This window comes from Lycorma delicatula, chromosome 1 (genome assembly GCF_047948215.1).
Source record: "Lycorma delicatula isolate Av1 chromosome 1, ASM4794821v1, whole genome shotgun sequence".
Taxonomy (NCBI): Eukaryota; Metazoa; Arthropoda; class Insecta; order Hemiptera; family Fulgoridae; genus Lycorma; species Lycorma delicatula.
Window position 1 is genome coordinate 396,303,849 of NC_134455.1, and position 22,052 is coordinate 396,325,900.

General features: G+C 31.0%; 1 protein-coding gene across 1 annotated transcript in view; it reads left to right on the plus strand.

Annotated features, from left to right (window-relative positions):
- Window positions 1-22,052, plus strand: part of LOC142317381 (uncharacterized) — a 142,834-nt gene that overhangs the window by 114,124 nt on the left and 6,658 nt on the right. Inside the window, exons 7-10 of the mRNA XM_075353895.1 lie at window positions 5,387-5,650; window positions 5,920-6,072; window positions 8,942-9,188; window positions 11,605-11,719. Of these exons, the coding sequence (XP_075210010.1) occupies window positions 5,387-5,650; window positions 5,920-6,072; window positions 8,942-9,188; window positions 11,605-11,719 (779 nt within the window). The remainder of the gene's footprint in view (window positions 1-5,386; window positions 5,651-5,919; window positions 6,073-8,941; window positions 9,189-11,604; window positions 11,720-22,052) is intronic.

The following is a 22,052-nucleotide window of genomic DNA, read 5'->3' on the forward strand; positions in this document are numbered from 1 at the left end:
TGTTTTTATCTTTCTTTAGATACGTTTTATCTACCCAAATTATAAAAGAGGTGTGGTGGATATATATGAAGATTCTGAAGTAAAGAGTTGTGACACAACTTCAAAACAAATTTCCACAAGATGATGGAGTGTTCCAATGAGATTTGACACCATGCCATACTGCCAAAAAAGTGGAAAGATTTTTCAAAAAACGAGAGTAAAATGTTCCCATGGCTAGGCAAAGACTTAAATCCAATTGAATATGTTTGGGCAGTAGTAAAAAAAAAACTAAAAATTGTATCGCAAAAATTGATCTCATTAAAGCAATAATATCATTATGGTTTGATGATGAAAAAAAAAATGTGTAGTACACTTGTTGAATCGATGCAATATCATTTACTTAAGAAAAATATTAATTACTCAATATTCACAAATTGTACAGATACGATTTTTTTTTTTTTAATGAAGTAATTTTTTATTTAATAACATCGCTGTTTTAATTAATTTACACACTACTGTATTTGTATAAGTATCATTGTTATCATTTTTCCAATCATATGGCGGTCTTCTCTTTTCACAATATTCTTCACATGAGCATAGCTATATGAACATATAATTTTATATGTATATGATGATTCAGATCTATATGGCAATCTCTTGGGAGCTGATTTTATAACTAAAAATAGGAAAAATGTTCATATTGTCGCCAAATGGCTTTGACAGTACGTGGCACTTAATAACCTTGTAGTAACCCTGTAGTAACCCTGAGAAGGGCTGTTGTTGTTGATTGGCTTTGATGGATTGTTGCAATTAATAACCTTATGGTAGCCCTGAAAAGGGCCGTTTTTTGTGTTAGCTCTGAGAAGAGCTGTTGGGTCTGGAAGCTGGTCTCCAGTGAAGTCGGGGAGTTGTGGCTTGTCCATTGAAATCAGACCGGGCTTCCCATCAGTGGCAAGCGGGTCTCCACTGTAGCGTGGCAGTGGTGGCCCCCAGAGCCCTGTAGTGTTGGGTCCGCGTCGGTCGTCCTTTGTTGACACAGCTGAGGTGATTCTTCCAGAGCAATCCCACGCTGGGCTGGCTCCGGCTGCTGAGTCCGCCAGCCAGGGCAATTGAAGCCTGGCGAGCTGGAGCGGAAAGGTAGCGTCTGCGTCCAGCAGCTTCCTCAGCGGGGGCCAGCCAGGTCTGTTGCTCCAGCAGGGTTGTTGGCATCCATCAGGAGGTCCCGTTGAGGTGGCCAGAGAACTTCTTCTGTCTTCTTCCATCTTCTTCTTCTTCTTTGTCTTCTCCAGGTGGTCGATGATGAATTAAAAATTCACTTTTATTGGATTTATTGTCTTCTGTCCTCTAGTTTTGTTTTTATAATATTAATTTTGATCCGATTCTTTGTCATAATATCTTTGTCATAATATCATCTGTTTCATTACATAAAACATTGATTCTCAAACATTTTCGTCCACCTCTCAATTGATAATCAAAAACTTTCTAGCGCACCTACAACATTTTTAAACTTACCGTGTGTTAAAAATAATAATTGCAGTTGTTGTTTTTAAGATTTGTTCTTTAAAACTGTAATTGCAGTTACTGCTTTTAAATGTAGCATATATTTCTGAGTTGAAATTTATATTTTACTTTACATTTTAGTTTGGAATATCAGAAAACATAATTTTCACCTTTTTTTTAATCAGCCATTGCCTTCCTAGACCGCCTGAACACTCCGAATTTTCTGTGGGCCTTCTACCCCCCCCCCCCCACCCCTTGAGCCTCCAGTGCCAACAAGGGGATATTATTGCCCACTTCGAGAATAACATAAAATATAACTTTACTTGTGAAATTTATGCAAATTATTTTTCTTGCTCCTATTTCACTTCTTTATTTGTTTTATATCTCTATTTTGTTAATAAGATGTTGGTAGCTTGTTTCATTCTGTTTAGAAAACAGGTTAAGAGGTTTAGAAAACGGGTTAAGAGGTACTGAAAAAAAAATTGTGTATATATATATATATATATATATATAATAAAAAATGTATCATTGTTAATTTAATCGCTAAGCAACATATTATACCACTTTTAATTTTTATATTAAAACACTTATATCACTTTTACTTCAACCTAAAGAGAGATAATTGTTTTATCTGTCTGCAAGTGAAGAAAAGAATACGATTTAATATAATATAAAAGAAAAAGAGAACAAAGAAGATTAATAAGTAAATATAACAGAAATTTAATTAATTGTAACTGCTAAAATCTCATATTTGATTTCTTAAAAAATGTTCAAGATTTTGAAATTCATTCTTTTATTACTACTCCTTAAATTATTGGTGGAAGCTATCTGCGGTGTAATAAGAACATTACTCATCTATTTACTAGTTATCCTGCTGGTTCGTCGTTCATATAAAATTTTACTCAAGTTCGCCAAAAAATTAAACGTATAAAATATTTTTAAATGACAACAAAATCTGAAGTATAAATCAAAATTCAAATAAGTTTATCTACAAATGTTATCTGCAAATTGATCAAAATTATTAAATCTTTTATGGAATCTACATTGTTAAAAATTATGTGATTTTTCAAGCTTTTACATCAAAATTGCTACTGAAATCTTCGTGCTGAATGTACGTTGTTAAAAGTTGTAATGTTTTTTAATCCTTCAGATCAAAATTTCGACTGAAATCTTCGTTGATGGTGAAAATTAATAGTAAAGATTCATAAGTTATAAAATCAAAAATAAACAGTTTTATGGGTTAATATCGATGATAATTTACAAGTTATAAATCAAAATTCTGATAAGTTTATCTACAAATTGATTAAAATTATTAAATATTTTATCGAATCTACATTGTTAAAAATTGTGTGATTTTTCAAGCTTTTACATCAAAATTGCTACTGAAATCTTCGTGTTGAATGTACGTTGTTAAAAGTTGTAATGTTTTTTAATCCTTCAGATCAAAATTTCAACTGAAATCTTCGTTGATGGCGAAAATTAATAGTAAAGATTCATAAGTTATAAAATCAAAAATAAACAGTTTTATGGGTTAATATCGATGATAATTTACAAGTTATAAATCAAAATTCTGATAAGTTTATCTACAAATTGATTAAAATTATTAAATATTTTATCGAATCTACATTGTTAAAAATTGTGTGATTTTTTTTCAAGCGTTAAATTAAAATTCCTACTAAAATCTTCGTGTTGAATCTATGTTGTTAAAAACTGTGATTTTTCAAGCCTTCAGATCAAAATTACTACTGAATTCTTCATTCATTAATATTTATTGTAAAAATTCAGAAGTTCAGAATAAAAAATAAACAATTTTTTGGGATTTACTTTCATGATTACATCAATTTAATCAGGATTTACAAGCTATAACATTTTACTTCTATGTGTCTTAAATAATTGTTTTTAATAAAATTAATTTTTTTTAAATTTTTGATCTTTTCTTTTGTATTTTATAGTAATTCATTTTAATACCCTTGAACATTTTTTATACATGTTATACAAGAAATTCTTTAAAAAAAAACACATTTGTGGCATAAGAAAGTGATGATGAGCTTTTGTTGGTTAAACGAGATTTGAGGAACGAGATTTAATTCGGGGCAGCTCGATCTTGCTAGATACTCCCTCCAGAGCAGACTAGCTGTTACACAACGGCCTCGTCTATCAATGGCAGGTCATCAAATTAGGTATATCCTGCTGTAGAAGTATCTAGGTGTTATCCTTGATTCAAGGAGCACTTTAAATATGCTGCCAAAAATGCTTGTTCTGCTTTCTTTGGTGTGAAGAGAGCCGTTCACCCCGACTGGGAGCATAATTTCAGAACCATGCTGTCTGGGCTCATCAAATGAGGTAAAAATATTATAGGAATATTTCGTTGAGAGCCCAGCATCTCCTGTTATCTGTGATTAGTGCCTACAGGGCTGTCTCTCAAGAGGTGGTCCTTGTTATTTCTGGTACTAAACTCATTGATATCCTTGTAATTTAGCACCAATAACATTGATGCTAAGAAGATAGGTCAACTTATCTCTGGGCACATGAAAGAAATAGACGACCAAGGTTTCCATTATGGCACGTCAGGTGGACTGAATCATTCGATGGCTGTTGTACAGATGGTAGTTTTACTAATGTGAAAAGCACACAGGTAGTTACGTGGATTTCCCCCAATTGGCATATTACACAGTTTCTTTCTGGACATGGTGCTTTTTGAGATAGGTTTCCAGATTTAGCTTGATTAATTTAGGCTTTTATTTGGAGTGTAGGACCATTCATGATGTGTGTTATTTTTTATATGACTTGTTTATTTATCTGCAAATTAATCGGAAAACCGAAAGGGAATGGCATAGTTGCTGGCTTTCTTAGATTCTGAGCCCTGGGGAGGATGGCTGGGGGGGGGGGGTCTGATGCTATAGATAGAATAGCAACCCGGGTGGCTAGGAGCCGCCTGGGTAGTTACAAGATAAGCATTTTGGCATTGAGCCCCGATTAGCTGAGATATTTGCTGTTAGGATGAAAATGGATGTGTGGAGAACCCTGTGATGGAGCTGCGATGTGGGAGGGTACAGGCATTGACCTCGCTTCTGAAAGTGGACCAGAATAGAGAGAAATAGGATATTTTCATTAGAGGCCTATTAGATTTGTATATCTGTTTCTTGATTTTTAAGTAAATCAAGAGGACTTTGAATAAACTAAATTGAGGACAAAATTGTTGTAGTTGCGAACAACATTTAGTTTTGTTGGTATGAAGATAGTATTTTTGGTGTTTAAAGACTCAGTCAAATAATGATTTGAGTGCATAATCTAATTGAAGTTAGTTAAAACTCTTCAAGAGTTTTTGTGTGAAACCTTCAGTGTTAGAAGAAGACACATGGATCACCAAATTGGTTAATTTGGTAGTAGCGAGTTGTGAGTTACGGTACATGATGGAAAAATCTGCAGAGACATTTGCATCAGTGGCATCCTGAAAGAGGCTGATGACTGTGTTGCGTTATCAAGTTTAGAGGGTCTAAAAGATAACTTCCAATAAAACCCAGCAGAGCTAGGAACAGAGTGGCCCAGCAGATGACTGGGACTGTCACAAGGTAAAGTGTTTTCATACGAGAGTTAGGTAGTTGTATAGTTTTGATTAGACAACTACTGCACTTAAAAACTAGGCAGATAGTAGTTTTGAGACTGAGATTTAAAAACAGAACAGGCTATATATGTGATGTACATTTTGGTTTTAAGTAAATCTGAACATTTGCAAATATGAAATTATTAATGTGCTAAGAAACAGTCCTGAAACTCTCTTCGGAAACAACTGGAACACAATTAGAATGTAATTTTATAAAAAGAATGTTTGGTAGATTGTTTGAATCAAATTCATATTTTTATAAACATATATTTACTAAATAATAATAATTGCTGTTTTAAACAGGTTTAGATTTCCCAACGTCAGTAGCAGTAGATCCACAAAATGGTAAAATGTTCTGGGCCGATGTTGGAATTTCACCAAAGATAGAAATTGCTTGGATGGATGGTTCTAAACGTAAACCTCTTGTAACTGAACAGATACGTCTTCCTTCTGGACTTACTACTGATTATGCCCGTGATCATTCATTATATTGGGTTGATACTAAACTAAACAACATTGAAGTGATTAGACAAGATGGATCAAATAGAGCTACTATCCTTCGTGGAGGTATTTAAAATAGTTTTTTTCTTTTTTAATTAAAATTTATTTAATGTGTACTTAATTCTATTTAAATTTTAATATTTATTAAGTTATATCATAATTAAATTAAGATTTTGTAAATTAACACTTTTATTATATTTAAGAAAAGGTTTGTATTATAAAATGAAATTTTTAGTGTAAAAGTCTTGTAAATTTTTAATTTTAATTTTATCAGTATGCAATTTTATTTAAACGTGTGTTTTTATTTATAACTTATTTAAACATTTTTATTACAGAAAAACTTCATCATCCATTGTCGTTAGATGTGTTTGAAAACAACTTGTACTGGACAAATAGAGACCTAGGAGAAGTAGTTAAACAGGATAAATTTGGTCGAGGTTTAGCAGTTGTATTAGTTAGAAACCTTATTAATCCTACAGGTGTTAAAAGTAAGAATATTATTAAACATGTTAATATCTTATCAAAAAAAAATCTGTGTTGTTTGTCTTTAGATATTTATAAATGTTGACCAGGGAATTTTATAGAGTATAATAGTGATTATTTACAGAAATAGTAGTATTTTCATTTCTAAAAATATAAAAATAATTACTCAATAGTGAGTGAGTACAATTAAGCAAGTAGTGAGTACAATTTATAACCTGCTGCCAATTGATATTTACTTTCGTTTTCTGCAAATGGTCAGGCAGAGCATGCACTTTATGAGCATTTGATGGTCAATTATAATTTTAAACAAAACAAAATTGCATATAAAGTGCTTTTAAAAAAATTAGTTCAAAGTGTTTTTGTAACTTTCTTCCATAATAAGTTAATCTGTTTTAAAGAAAGTTTTTTTTAGAAATTTTTTTATGTAATTTTCTTCTGTTTGTCATTGCAATTGTTTAAATTTTTTTATTAATTGATGATCAGTTTTAATACATAAAAGATCTGTTGAAAAATTATAATACAGCCTTATGTTGTTTTTATTTGGAAGAAACTAAAATCAAAATGTCAAGCAGCTGAACTCATTAAGTTTCGCGTTAATTTTTATTTTTTTACTTTTTTTATTTTTTAAGACAGTAATGATCATACAATTAAATAAATTAAACATAAACAGTAAGCTTTATTATTGTTTTCACTGCCACATCTCAGTGAAAAATTATTAAATGGTTGAATTTTGTTAACAAGACAATTATTTTCTGCTCAGTAATGTATTTTCAATAACATTAATTATATTCACTCATATTTTTTTACATATAAATAGTATGTTTTGTTGGTTAAACAAAATTTTGAGAAATATATGCTGCTGACTTCTATCAGACATTCATTGTGATGCTCGTAAGAATTTTTATTTTAATTGTTTCCTATAATAATATATTTCTACTTATTTCATTTTTAATTTTATGACAACCTTTTCAGGACACTTGTCTTTGTTTTTATAATCATAATTTTGTTAAACATTTAACGAAAACTGCCGTTGTGAAATTTTATATTTAATATCTTTTTAATCTGTAAAACATTAAGAAATTTAATTTTAAAATGGAAAAAATTTCAATTGTTTTATAAAATGTTAAATATTTTTGTAAGCAGGAAAAAATAAATTAGTCTTATATTAGTTTTTATTCTAATTCAGTACTACTTATATAATTGTTCACCTATTTTTAATGCATGGTCAGAAATGTTAATAAATTTTTTTTTCTAATTGGTACAAGATATTATTATAAAGATAACACAGGAATGTGTTGGGTGCTACTTGATGAATAAAAATGGAACTTATTAGCATTTGTCTGTATAAATTACATAAATCACCTACACAAATCACAAAATAAAATTAACTGGTTAAAATAAAATATAACTGGTTAAAATGCAAATACATCAAAATATTAAATATATTGGAAAGTAATTTAGTAATAAGGAAATATATTAAATAATCTGTTAAATTCAAAACATAGCAATTTAGAAGATATTAATAAAAATTATTGAACTCATTTATTAAATGCATAATGAAGATGCAGACAATTCACATTTTTTAACTGAGTGAGAGGTAAAAACAATGGTTATGAGAAATAAAATATTTTAGTTTATAATAAATTGGTGGGAGGATCCTTTCCTTTAAATAGATCAGCAGTATATTAAGAATGACAATTGAAGTGTAATAGCCTATTTTTAATAAACTGAGGTATTTTTCTGATTTACATTAAAACAGTATTATAATTTTAACAAAGGTAATAAATAATACAACTACACATCCATCTTTACAGTTTTCATTTCAATTTCACTTTAGAAAAACAGTTTTGTTGTCTTAATGTGTCACTTCTTACCAAATTGTTTTATCTACTTCTGAAATTATTTTCTCAGTATTTCTCACATTAATGTCTATATTAGTTAATCTACAGTATGCAGCATTATTTTGTTGTTAAATAACTTCTGGTTGTTAACCCACCAAAAGTGCTTAAGAATGAAAAAGATTGAAAGGAAGGGTAGCAAATTGGAGTGATTAAATTTCCTCTATTTACTTTAGTTGTTACTTTCAATTTTTTTTTTTTTGTTTTTCCTTTCTAGTTATTACTTTCAGTAATATATGTATTAGTATTTTATATAAAATATTAATGTATTTATACTAATGGATAAACAGTAAGTATTACTATTACTCATAAAAATTTAGAGATCTCAGTTGATGCACAGGGTAGAAATGGATGCTGGACAATCTGTAGGATTTTGTCTTCTTATGTTTACCTACATTACACTGTTCCCTACACTGTACTATTAGCAGTACCATCACTACTTTAGACATCCTAGTTAGATCTACTGCTCATCTGTGTGTTTACACTATCTAAACTTTGATAAGTTATAATGAAATTAGAGTATGAAATAATATAAACTCTATCTTTTACAAACTGATGATTTTGCAACACATGGGATGTTTCATTGAAACTGAAGATTATTTAAGTATAACGTTTAAGTTCTATCACAGATATTTAATTTCTTGATGTACTTACTAGTGGCTAATGACCATATGTGCTGATTGCACCTGTGAATATTTATTACAATTAAAGAAATAAATGAGAGTTAAAAAAAAATGTTTATAACTAAGAGGGTTTCTTAAGTAGTAATAATAAAATGTGATGAAGATCTGCTAATCTATTAACAAAAATAAAAAAATTATCTTTATTTCTTCTGAATCTTTCTTTATTAGATTGTAATGTTATAAATAGCTAAGTAATGTGTGTATAGTGTTTCAGTTGTTATATTAATAACCATATTGTTGAATGGTTATTAAAAATCATAATTCACACAGCTAATTTGTTTTAATTTTTTCAGCTTCAGAGCCACCATTACATGCACCACGTGTATGCAAGTGTCAAAATGGTTATTGTGAAGAAGATAAAAATGGAGATTTGTATTGTAACTGCTTCCCAGAATTCAGAGGACAGTTTTGTGATATTTATATACAGCGTGCCAGAGTACCTGCACTTGGAAATATGGCTGCTCTTCTAATACCTTTAACATTGCTGTTAGTTGTTCTTGCTGCAGCTGCTATTTATATTGTTATAAGAAAGAGGCCGTTGTAAGTTTTCATTAATTTTTATTTTAACTATTAGTAAATATCTATTTAGTGTTTCCTACAATTTATATTTATAATAATTTTCATTCTGTCTTAGTTTTCCATCTCAGTTTTTTTTTAATCTGTAAATATACATTGCTAATTAAAACTACAAATAAAATCGTTTACCCCTCTAATCCTTCTCAAAGTACATATTTATATAAATAAATTATTAAAAAGTAAGGGATGAGGTGGCTGTATTTCTGCATACTCTATGGCTGCGCCAAGGGGCAGCAGGTTCTGAAAGTGGCAAGATAAGATTTTAATATCACGTTCCTAAAATAAATTAGATTTGCTGTTGAACAAAAAAAAAGGCATTTGAGGACACAATTTAATTAATTTAATAGTAAACACGCCTGTGTCAAAAAAAGTTTTTTTAGGGGAGATTTTTAGGGTATCTTGAAATAGGGCTTACGAAAAAGAAAATATAAACTTGTTTGGTTTTCCTTACTCAGTCCATTTGAAATGAATCAAATGTATTACTGTAGTATGAAACTTAATAATCAGTCAGTTTAGCTACATAAATCAATTACCTTTTTCAAGCTATGCACAGCTGATTTAATTTTTATTGTTTTTAAATGGAAATATATTAATTCATAAATGGATATAACTGTAATTCAGATTTATTTTGATGAACTAATTTTCACTATGTAGGAAACAAAATTATATAATTTTACATTAGTGTTCAATAACAGAGATTAGATTAGTTATTGATGCTGCGGGAGGAACAGTGCTTAGGTGGCACTATTTAATTTAGTACATCAAGTAATCAAAATATGTCAACAATAAAGAAAAAAACAAGCAACTTAATATTTTGAATTGGAAGATGTTTTCTTAATGTAACTTAACCAAAAATGAACAATAAGATAAATAAAAATGTTAAGATTTATTAAATAAAATTTGAATTTTCTGCCGCTAAAGCATTTATAAACAAACACAATAAAATTGAGAAAAAATAATTTTAATTAGTCTTTTATAACAATACAAATGATAGCTGAATGGCTCACCTACCAAGTAAAAGGTAGTACTTTCAAAATGTGTTACTTGACTTTAGCATTTTAAAGAATTACAAAAAATTATTACAACAGTGAAAGGAACTTCTTTTTAGGAGTGTTATATGCATTAAACTATGTGTACATAAAATTAAACACTGTATTCAATAAATTTTATTTAACTGAAATTGAGTTACTGGTTTAATTATGTATTATATAATGCGGAATTATATTTTTAAAAATGAAGTACTTTTATTTCTTTATTTTGTGATTACTCTACTTTGTAACAAGCCATTAGTGTAAATTGCAGGTAATTAGTTGTTCTTGTCAAATTACACATCAGTCATTCTACAAGGAGTGATGTTAATTAAACCTGAATAACCAACCAAATTATAAATAATATTGACATCAAACCCTGTAAAGAAGACAATTTTAACAGTGTAAATGTATTCTATGTAATTTATCTTCTGAGAGATGGATATTAACTATTAGTTTTCAAAACTTTTCTCATTAATGAGAAAGTCTCCTCCCTGAGAAAGAGTAGCAACTCTTTCATTATATACTTGTCTGATGTATGCATTACAATTTACAAAGGTATTTTAATATATCTGGTTCATTATTGCTGTAAAAGTTGGGTGTTATTTGAGTACGTTACGAAACATTTGTTTTGTTGTTTATTTCCTTTACAGCATTTCCTCAATATTCTGTAAGTTTTCAATACTTTGAAACAGTGCTACTTTCTTTTTCTCATATTTTCTCAATCAATAAAAACACTTTTAGCTTTAAAAAAACAGAAATATTAGAACACCTGTTAGAGTAGATGATCAACAAAATGCTAACTTCTTTACCAACTGACCAGTGATGTATCTAGATTATTTTACGATGTCTATACTGAAATATTTTAAATATCTTTAATAAGTAAGATGTCAGCAGAAATAAGAAAGAAGTAATAAAAGTAAGAAGTTAGTTGTTATTTGTGCATTAATAGTTGTCTAATGTACGCATTACAGTTTACAAAGGTATTTAAATTTATCTGGTTACTTGCTTTTAAATTTTAAATTGGTTTAAAAGTTGTGTTATTTGAGTACAATGTTCAAAAAGTACAATGATCTAGAATGGAGAAGTTATTTTCCTTCATGTAACAAACCTAGTGAAGAATATTTTAATTATTTTATCTGGAATTGATATTTTTTGTTGTATTCAATATTTACCTTTGTTTATTACTGAGAATAACATACTCTATGTAAAAAATAATGCCATAGTCGCTATTCTAATGTAATTGTTACAAAAAAATTAGTAACTTAAGAAATTGTTTCAACAAAAATTAATTTCATCAATAGCACGCATAGAATTTTTTTCTACAATTAACAATTATTTTCTGTTTACAGTGGGAAAGGAACTGGCTTAGGCGGCCTAACTAATTCACAAAGCGTTTCCTTTAGACAAGGTACAAATGTAGAATTTTGTTCTCCTACTTTCTCTAGCAATGGTCCTCCAATCGGAGTAAGTATATATTTATGGATTATAAATGCAATGTTTTTTTCTTAAATTACTGACTTGTATCTATAAAATAGTTAAAAATTAATTTTTGTATGATGAAAAGATTTTTTTAAATATCCATGAAACTTATTTGTCCTCTGATGGTATGAAACTGGTATATGATTTTTACTCTTTTTTTTGCTAATATGAATTTTTTCTTTTTAAAAGTTATAACAGGTGAGATGTAGCATGACATGAAACTATAGCACAATCATTGCAGAGGGGGGGAAATTATCCTCTTATCCGAGGAACAGTATAGAAGTTGTTCCAGCACCAAGAATTTGTTGATAATCTTCACATTTCAGATGTCCATCAGGAAATTGACCGTGAAGTTCAATATACTAGAGAGAATTTTAACAGTAACACAGCAGCAGGTCATGGATGCTTAACCTGTTTTGAGTTTTCAGTAAAATACATTCCACAATCCTTTTATCTGAGAAACTTGCCTCTGTAGATTTTTTCACTTTTACAAAATTAAAATCAGTTTTGAAAGACTGCCATTTTTAAACAATCAGAGAAATTTTGGTACACACAGTACCAGGAAGATTATCACAGTGGAAAAAAGTGCAGGGAAGCGCTTTGATGGAGGTATGGTACAGTAACATGTATATTACCAAAAAATATTTTTTTAAAAATAATGCTTGATTTCTTTATAGAAAGCTCTAGGAGAAGGTAAAAACTCTAAACAAACACTAAGTTTGGAGTATTTAAAAACAAATACTCCATTAGCAGCGCAGAATAGACTGAAATAGGGGAAAAGCATTAAACAAGGTTAAATATAAATAATAGATGATCTAAAAAATATATTTCACATAGCTTAAAAAACTTATAAAAATTTGGTTATGAAATAAAAACAAAATACATATGAGGTCAGTAAATTAAGTAATGGGACTGGTTCATAAAAACTTTTTATTTACAATCCAGTTAGTTGTACATGGACTCTATCACCTTCAAAATAGTCAAATAGTATCACTTCAAACGGTTTTCCCGCTCATCATAGCAGTGTTGGGAACTCAGAAACCAGAATATTCTTCAGATGGTCGGTTACATATTTTTTTGTTTTCTACTGTTCCAAAATTGTGTCCATTGAGGTGTTTTTTTAAAGTCAGGAACAGGAAAAAGTTGCAGGGACTCAAGTCAGGGTAATAAGGTAGTCGAGGAACTAACTACAGGAATATTTTTCTTTGCCAAAATCTCATTAATTGAGAGTGCAGTGTGACAAGGTACATTGTCATGATGTAGCATCCAGTTGTCTTTGATGGCTGGTGTCAACTCTTTTCTGCAATCTTTTAAGAATTTCTCAGTAAACATTTTGATTTACAGTCTGTCATGTAAGCAAAAACTCCTTATGGACAATGCCATTACTATCGAAATAAATTAAAATGATTTTGATTTTTGATTTACTCATTTTTGCTTTTTTGGGATGTGGTGAGTTTGAAGTGTGCCACTCCTTGCTCTGGTGTTTTGTTTCTGGGTCGTAATCAAATATCAGAGATTCATCACCGTAATAACATTTTTTAGAAAATCTGGATCGGTTTCAATTCGCCCTAGAAGATGGCGGCACACTTCCACTCTGTTATTTTTCAGTTCAACAGTGAGTCTTCTTGGGACCGATTTGCATAAATTTTTTCATGTCCAATTCGTTTGTGAAAATTTGATGGACTATGGTATGGTTCAAATTCAATTGTTCTGCAATCATTCTGACAGTTAATCATCGGTCGTACCGTATCAAGTCACTGATTTGCTCAACATTGTCGTCACTTTTTGACGTTAAACATCTTCCAGAACAAAGATCGTCCGCAATTGATTCCCGGTCATCTGAAAATGCTATAACTACCTAAAATCTTGGGCTTGTGACAGAGCGTCATCTCCATACGCCCTTTTCAATTTTGAAAAAGTTTTAATACCATTTCACAGAGTTTAGTACAAAACTTGTTTGCACAATGTTGCTCATAATTAGTATCACTCATTTCTGTAACGCACAACAGAAAGTCGTTTCACGAAAAGTTTGTTTACGTTTCACATGCCAACAATGGTCTAAAAATCCCCGACGGGGAGTCTTATTCTTTAAGACTTTGGGGGTTGGCGTCCCCACGGGCCTGCCTCTGCAGCTTTTCTTCCCACTATACAGTGAGCTCCAGAACACTTTACATTATACACATATACTACACCAAGAACACTACATAAATTACAACATACACACCTACACAATTACACAACAACATCCTACTCTGATATTTCTTACATTTACACTCGGTGATGTTGCGACATCTTATGAAACGCAACCGTAACCCAAGGTGGGAACAAATCGTGCCTATGGGTGAATGGCTCCACATAGTGAGTCTTGAACGATGTCCTCTGGGCATCAGGGCGAACCCAGTTGTACCTAGCTCTTGCTCCAGTACGCGTGCGCTCTGCTGGAGTGGTCCATTTTTCACCGGTACTCGTGGGACCAAAATTTCAGTTTCAATATTAAATACAATGATGCTTGGTGGTCCATCTGAAAAAACCACCAAATCTAGCCTTGTGAAGAGACCTCGATCAGCTTTGTCTGACGAGGATAAAAGTCCTACTGGAGAGAACTGCAAATCTTTAGACTTGAATTCTAAAAATATTAGATTCGTTGTTCTCCAAAATAGTCAGGAAGATGACTCCCTCCAACAGGTTTCACCTTTCTTAATAAACAAAACTATAACAGGTGCAAGTGGCTCCCCGAAGAATATCAGGAAATTACGTGACGGATCGATTCTGTTCGAAACATTCAACGATGAACAGAGTCGATATATCTTACGTCTCCGTAATATGGGTGGTATAAATATAAGTGCAGAAAGCCACAAAACATTAAATACGAGCCGGGGTGTAGTTTTTTGTCGAGACCTTTTGGATATAGATATCACTGAAATAGTTGATGAGCTTTGCCACAATTGATTGAAGTGAAACGTATAATGAAACCGCAGAACGGAACGGAAGAACCGACACCGTCTCTTATACTAACATTCAATCTCCCCTGTTCCACCAGAGAAGATTAAAGTGGGTTACCTCTCGGATCGCGATGTGAATAATGTAAACAGAAAACAAATAAAATTTTAAACACGTCGACTTTTATTAATAACAAAACAGATTAATTAAATAAAATATTTTATTAAAAAATACCATTCATAAAAGATAAATATTAATGCAACACAACTTCCTGGTTGTTCCATCCAATAAACAAAAAAATTGCGCAATAAAAATATTGTAAAATATAGTAACACTGTTGCAATGGTAATTTTAAAAGACTAATTATTATTATTATTATAAAATTATATTGCTCATACAAAAAAGGTGTAATACAACATTATTTTAAGGACATTCAACAAAAATTTACAAAGAATGAAAAAATATAATTTCCTCAGAAGTAATATTATCTACTGTACAATAAAAATTCACAAAACATTGAAAATTAATAATAAAAAATGATAAAATAGCAGAAAAGTATTCTAAACTAAATTTTTCATTAAAAATAATTACTTGTGTTTTGAATAACATTTTGAATTATTTCCTCTGGTGTTTTCATAGCAGGTGTATGCCATCCTCTTTGTTAAGCTATAATAACAAGAATTTTCTTTTGGTTTTGTACCATCCATACCTATACATCTTTTTATAGTCTTACTTCAATATAGAATGCAGTGATCTGTGTTTTTAAGTTGTGACCCTTTCTTGAATCCCAGTAAGCCTTAAAAATTTACTTCCGTTGTAATTCAGTAATTTTTTAATAACGGTTCATTTTACACATATACGGAGGCTTAATTTCTTTTGCAGCCACTTCTTTGCCTTTTTATTTGATTGCTTTCACAAGCTAAGTATTTCTGTTTGCTAATATTGCAAGTCTACTGTTCAATTTTCTCTATCATTTTTGACCTTGCTGTTCAATAACTGTTTTAATTAATACCTTTCTCTTAGGTTTATGGATTTCATTCTCTGAATCAGATCTTACATTTGAAGATGGTACATAATCTTCATCCTCTTAAGTATTTTCAGTCACAAATACATGTCTTTTCTAACAAATGTGGCTCTGTAACTTGATCATTTTGAGAGCAATTGGGAGAAGCTGAGGTTCCCTCATGGACTTGTTCATTTGAAAATAAACAATTTATTTATCATTTACATTAATTTTCTACAGCAAAATTTTTTTACCTATTTTTGCACAATTACAGTCTGAATAAACCGAAACCTTTATAATTGTGCAGCTAGTCAAAAAATGGAATATTTTATCGTGTTTGTTAATTAAAATTAACAATTTCAAAATACAAAATATTGAAAGCCTTCAAAAAACAAGAATAATTAGCGTAAGATCGATACAAAGCATTTACAGTAAGATTTTCCCAAATGCCAGGATAGAATTACCCACATTAAAGCACGGATATATATTATTATAACCAGCTGTGACCACAACATGGATAATGTGAATTTTATAGGTAATGTAATTTCTATAAAAAAAATTTTCCCTGATTTCTTTATTTACTTACTAATGATTCTTAACATATATTTAATCTTTTGTTTAAAAGCTGATTTTTCAATTTCAATTACTCAACAATCAATTTCATGATAAGCTGCATATTACTGGCCTAACAACTATTACTGGCAGAATAGGGGACCTAAAGGAAGTGGCACTAAGATTTTCATAATCTTTGAGTGTAAGCTGAAATACAATTGCAAGGGCATAACTGTTTCAGCGCGTGATGTTACAACTGTTTTAACTTTTTTAACATATTTTAAACGCTAATTAAAAACTATTATTTTAACAGACCATATCCCATTCAAGAGAATAAATATTATTATTTATTTACTGATATCCTAATAAAAAAGACAGTTGGAAACACCATTTTACTATTAATTTTCCTTAGTAAGCCAGACATGGGAAGTTTCTTATTCTTGAGAGAAAAAAAATTGTAGCAAATAACTGTCTATGCTGTTTTTGTAGTCCTGTCAGCTCACCAACATACTACAATTATGCTTATGAGATCTAACAGACCAAGTTTTTTATCTTATATTCTATAATATACTATATTATAGAATATAGTATAATAATAATAATATAGTATATTGAGGGGTTTGTTGCTAAATGACAGAGCAAATAGTTTCAAAGGAAGTACCGAGTTAATAACTGAATTCAGAGATATTCCATTTCCAGTTAGCCATTTCATACTAATGTTTCTAAATGTCCTCCACAAATATTCAATTTAAATGATTGTTCTTTATCCTAGATTATGATACAACAGAATTGTGTAATATTTCAGTAACTATTAAATTTTATTGTAAAATTCTAACAGTTTTCTTTTCAATATTTCAAGACAGGATTGCCCTATTCAGTTTTATCTGACAGTGGTATAAGTTCCTGGTATGATTCCAGGTACACTTACATTTACAATTCCTCTCTACAACAATAATCCAGGAGTTGCTATCACTGCAGATTGTTACCACAGGTATTATTTATTTTTGAAAAAAAAATTAAGAAATAGATATGATTACATAAAAACAACTCTATGGGGTAAATAAAATCAGATAAAATTATTTTATTTCAGGTCTTTATTCTAGGTCTTAATACATATTCTAGACAATCATTTCTAATTTTTATTTTTATTTTTTTATTTTTTTGAGCTTTATTTATAACACTAATTTTTTTTCAGTCTTACTAACAGGAAATGATTTAGATTAATCCAAACACATGATCTCTCTTTTTTGTGGGCTTTTCAAAATGTTATTTTTCCTAGGATTTCATTTTGTGAATATTTATTTAGGTAGATGGTATTTCTCAGTCCTCATAGTGACAAAGGAATAAATAAGCAAAATAAAGTTTCTGTTTTTAAGATCATAATAGATCATGAAATTGACATGTGATTTAATGTTTCTCTTTCAATTTAGTTGTGTTCTTTTCATAATTGAGATCAAAAAATTACATCGTAAAAATAAAATAAATTTTTAAGCAAGATCATAGTTAAAAAGAAGGGTTTTAAATTAATGAACTAGAGAATGATTGTTCACAAAAAAGAGTATCAATGAATGCCAGCAATAAGAGCGGCAAGTCAATCATGTTTTTTTAATGATATAATGGACATCAAGAAAAAAAGATTTAGTCATACATATTTTCAAACCTTTTATTGCATACATGTTAAAGAAAGGAGACAGCCTTTCTTGACTTGAAATTTTTTACTTGAATGTTTTCTTAACTTGAATTTAAAGAAAGTAGATATCTATTCTTTAGTTGTCTAGTGACGGCCATGTATATATACATACATACACTTTTTTAGAGGAAATATAAAATGTAAACTATATTCTATAAATAGTATTTGTAGAGAAATTTCCAAAACTAAAAATGGAAAGACAATATTTATCATGAAATTAAAAAAAACTTTTTTAATTTGACAAACTTTTTTTGTTATATCTGTAGGCTGATAGTATTTTGTGTCCACATATATTTTTATTTTATTAATTGTGTTGAGGGTTTGTACATAATAAATTAATTTTCTTAAACACTTATTCAGTGAGATTTCTAGTTAAATGTTAAAATACCATCAAAATTTAAATACAACTCTTTTATTTAAATTTAATTTTTTAATAATACGTTTTAACTAATGTGTGACCAATTTTTCCCATATCACTTATTTTCGTTTTTTCAGGTATTAATAATACTATATTTGTGAATTAAAAATGGTAATCTCTAATAGCTCTATAGTAGTATGCTGGAATGGAGAAATTAAACATAATAATAATAATACTAATAACAACAATAATAATAATAACCTTAGATTACAATCAAATTTTAACAATGATACTAACCTTAAAGATTTTCTCCGCTGGATCGGATCCTCCGCACGCCTAAACAAGTCATCACAATCGTAGTGTCCTAAGCTGCGTCAAGTTAGGTGGGTCAGTTCGGTAGGTCAAGTTCGGTGGTTCAATACGCCTAATCAAGTTCTGTTTGTCGGTCTAGTTCGGTGGGTCACGTCTGGTAAGTCACTTACAGGATCTGTACCCCTGATTGGGTCCTGTAACTCCCATCTGTACAGTACGCCTGATTGGGTCCTGGGGCCTGGAACCCCCCATCTGTGCGCCACGCCTGATTGGATCCCGTCTCCTCTAACTCCCATCTGTAAGCCTGATTGGGTTTTCTAACTTGTATCAGGTGGGTCGGGTCCTTTCCAAAAGACAAACCAAGTTCTGTTTGTCGGTCTACTTCGGTGGGTCACGTCCGGTAAGTCACGTCTGGTAAGTCACTTACAGGATCTGTACGCCTGATTGGGTCCTGTAATTCCCATCTGTACACTACGCCTGATTGGGTCACCGAATTCCCATCTGTACGCTACGCCTGATTGGGTCCTGGGGTCTGGATCCCCCATCTCTGTGCCACGCCTGATTGGGTCCCGTCTCCTCTAACTCCCATCTGTACGCCTGATTGGGTCCTCGTGACTCCCATCTGTACGTCTGATTGGGTCCTCTGACTCCCATCTGTACACCTGATTGAATCTTATAACTCGTATCGGGTGGGTCGGGTCCTCTCCAAAAGACAAACCAAGTTCTGAGGTTCAATACTCCTAATCAAGTTCTGTTTATCGGTCTAGTTCGGTGGGTCACGTTTGGCAAGTCACTGCCGGTAAATCACTGCCAGTAGGTCAATTACAGGATCTGTACGTCTGATTGGGTCCTGTAACTCCCATCTGTACGCCTGATTTGGTCCTCTAACTCCCATCTGTACGCCTGATTTGGTCCTCTAACTCCCATCTGTACACTTGATTGGGCCTTCTAACTCCTATTGGGTGGGTCGGGTCCTCTCCAAAGACAAAACTGTCTGAAAATAAAATGTAAAATGTCAGTATTCTGTTATCATTTTGTATAAAACGTTAATCTTAATTTTTTAATAAGCGTTTCAGTTGTTTCGATGGTATTTTAACATATCATACTGTTTATGTATTAGATTTAATAACGTATATATAAAAAGAAATTACGGAAAACACATGTAATTATTAATTTATTATGTACGTCCCCGACACATTTAATAAAATATATATGGTTTTTGTAAAATTTAAGTGTAATTGATTGGATTTATGGGAACAAACAAATATAAGTTAACTGCATTACCAATTCTCAGGCGAACCTAGTCTGTTAAAAAATCGGGATTACCTTTATATATATTTTTTTTTTTTTTTCTTTTCTTTCATACCGTTTTAAATAATCTGTATTATCAATGAAATTGATAATTGTATTATTAATTGAAGAAATATGTTTATAAGATGTCTTTTGTTTAATTGATAATCAGTTATACAACTTTCATCTGCAAAAAAATTAAAAAAACACTTTGAAATAATACAGATTATTTTATAATTGTAATTAAAATTAAGATTATATAAAAGAAATAAATATTACCTAGATACATTTTTTACAAAAAAGGAAAGAAGAAGATTCTAAAATCTGAATCACAGAAGCTGCAGGAGGATCTGTTAAGGAGACAATGAATTTTGCAATGGAACTGTTCGTTGAAACCGTTAATGACCTACTATCATCACCGCTAATCAAGGCCAAGAAGATGGGACGTATAAACATTGAGGTTGTACCGCATGGGATCCTAAATGCCTTCAAGGGAGTAGTTGTGTGAAGGGATTTGTTGAACACCACTAAAGACGTAATTGTAGAGAAACTCTATGGAAAAGGAATTGTTGCATGTTGTCGACTGAACACGCGACGCAACGGAGAAGTATGAGAAAAATAAACGCTGGTTTTCATTAAAAGATTTTAGCTCATTCATTACTATTACAGTGTTTTGGATATCAGAAATTCGAACATACAGCGGCATGATGCATTAGGAAACAGATCTGTTCTTGTCGTGACCCATTATATCCGGATGACCCGTGCAGGGATCCGCCGGTTTGTGTCATCTCCCATGGGCATCACTCTGCGAGATTGTGAAACTGTACAATTTGTAAGGAGAAATTACCAAGCCAAGAGATAAAGGCTATTTAAAACGTCCACTACTTCGAAGCTAGAAATTTCACCGAATGTTGAGTCTTATGCTCAAGTTGCTGCAGCACCTGCAGATTCCTTTAAATTAAAATTCACAATCTCTGAACTGGCACCAGATCTAGTGAACATGGTGAAACGTATCATTAAGGACAAGTTGAAAAATTGTCCTTTACAGAAATTATTCCAAAGCCAACACTGAAAAAAAGCGGATGTTTTCAAACCAAAGTTGTTCCAGACCTGAGAATGAGCTCTCGACCGGTCAAAATGGAAGGAAAGTAAACTAAACAGCACAAGTCGTTTAAGCATAATGCACCAACGGTAAAAGTTGAAGAAGAGAAAATGCCCATTCAGGGAATCAGGAAAGAAGACGACGTGATAATGATTGTTGGAAGAGAGAGTGATGGACAAACATCGATGGAGCCCCGGAAAGCTCGGAGGCCTCTAAAACAAAGAGCGAGCTTTTTAGCCGCCCCATGCAATGCTCACTGGCTCAGTATCATCTAATGCCGGCAGTAAAGTATTCTCCGATATATATTACGAAGATGGATTGGAAGATTCCATTTCAGAAGGCTCAGACAGCCTGGAACACTCTAGAATCAGAGGTGGAGGCCATCAGGAAGATGGAGAAAAGAAGCAAATAAGGATGGTCTAATAAGGATAGGCAGCAGATGTGCGTGTAATAAGTTCTTTTGATTAATTTCATGAAAGGATGAGTTTTTAATAATTGAAAGACTTTAAAGCAGTTTAGATAAATTTGACATTTCTTTATAAATTAAATATATGTTTCTTACTGGCAAGAGCTCGATACACGATACGTAGAAGGTTCGATACCTTCTACGTATCGTGTTCTAAGGAATTAATGTCCTATGACAAGTCTAGTTTTGTATAATCTGTTTGACAAGACTAGTTTCTTCTGACTAGGTCGCTAGTTATTTTAACAGGAAGGGAAAGAATTTTTTGTGTTCTTTGTTTTTCGGGAAAAAGCTAATGACCACGGCAGTTGATGCCCGAAAAAACGTTATTTAGGTACTCTTTTGTATTTCTTTAATTTAGTAGTTTTATTAATTTTTTCAAACTGGCAAATTATTCTCTGTTGAAAATATGTACATATAAAATAGAACTTTACCATTATTTAAAATTATAATGATATATAATTTATATCTAAGATATATTTTAATAATGATAATAACTAATATATATATATATATATATATATATATATATATATATAACTATATATATACAGTTACAAAACCACTTAGATCCAAAATTTTCAGCTTTTACGTTTTTGCATTTTCTA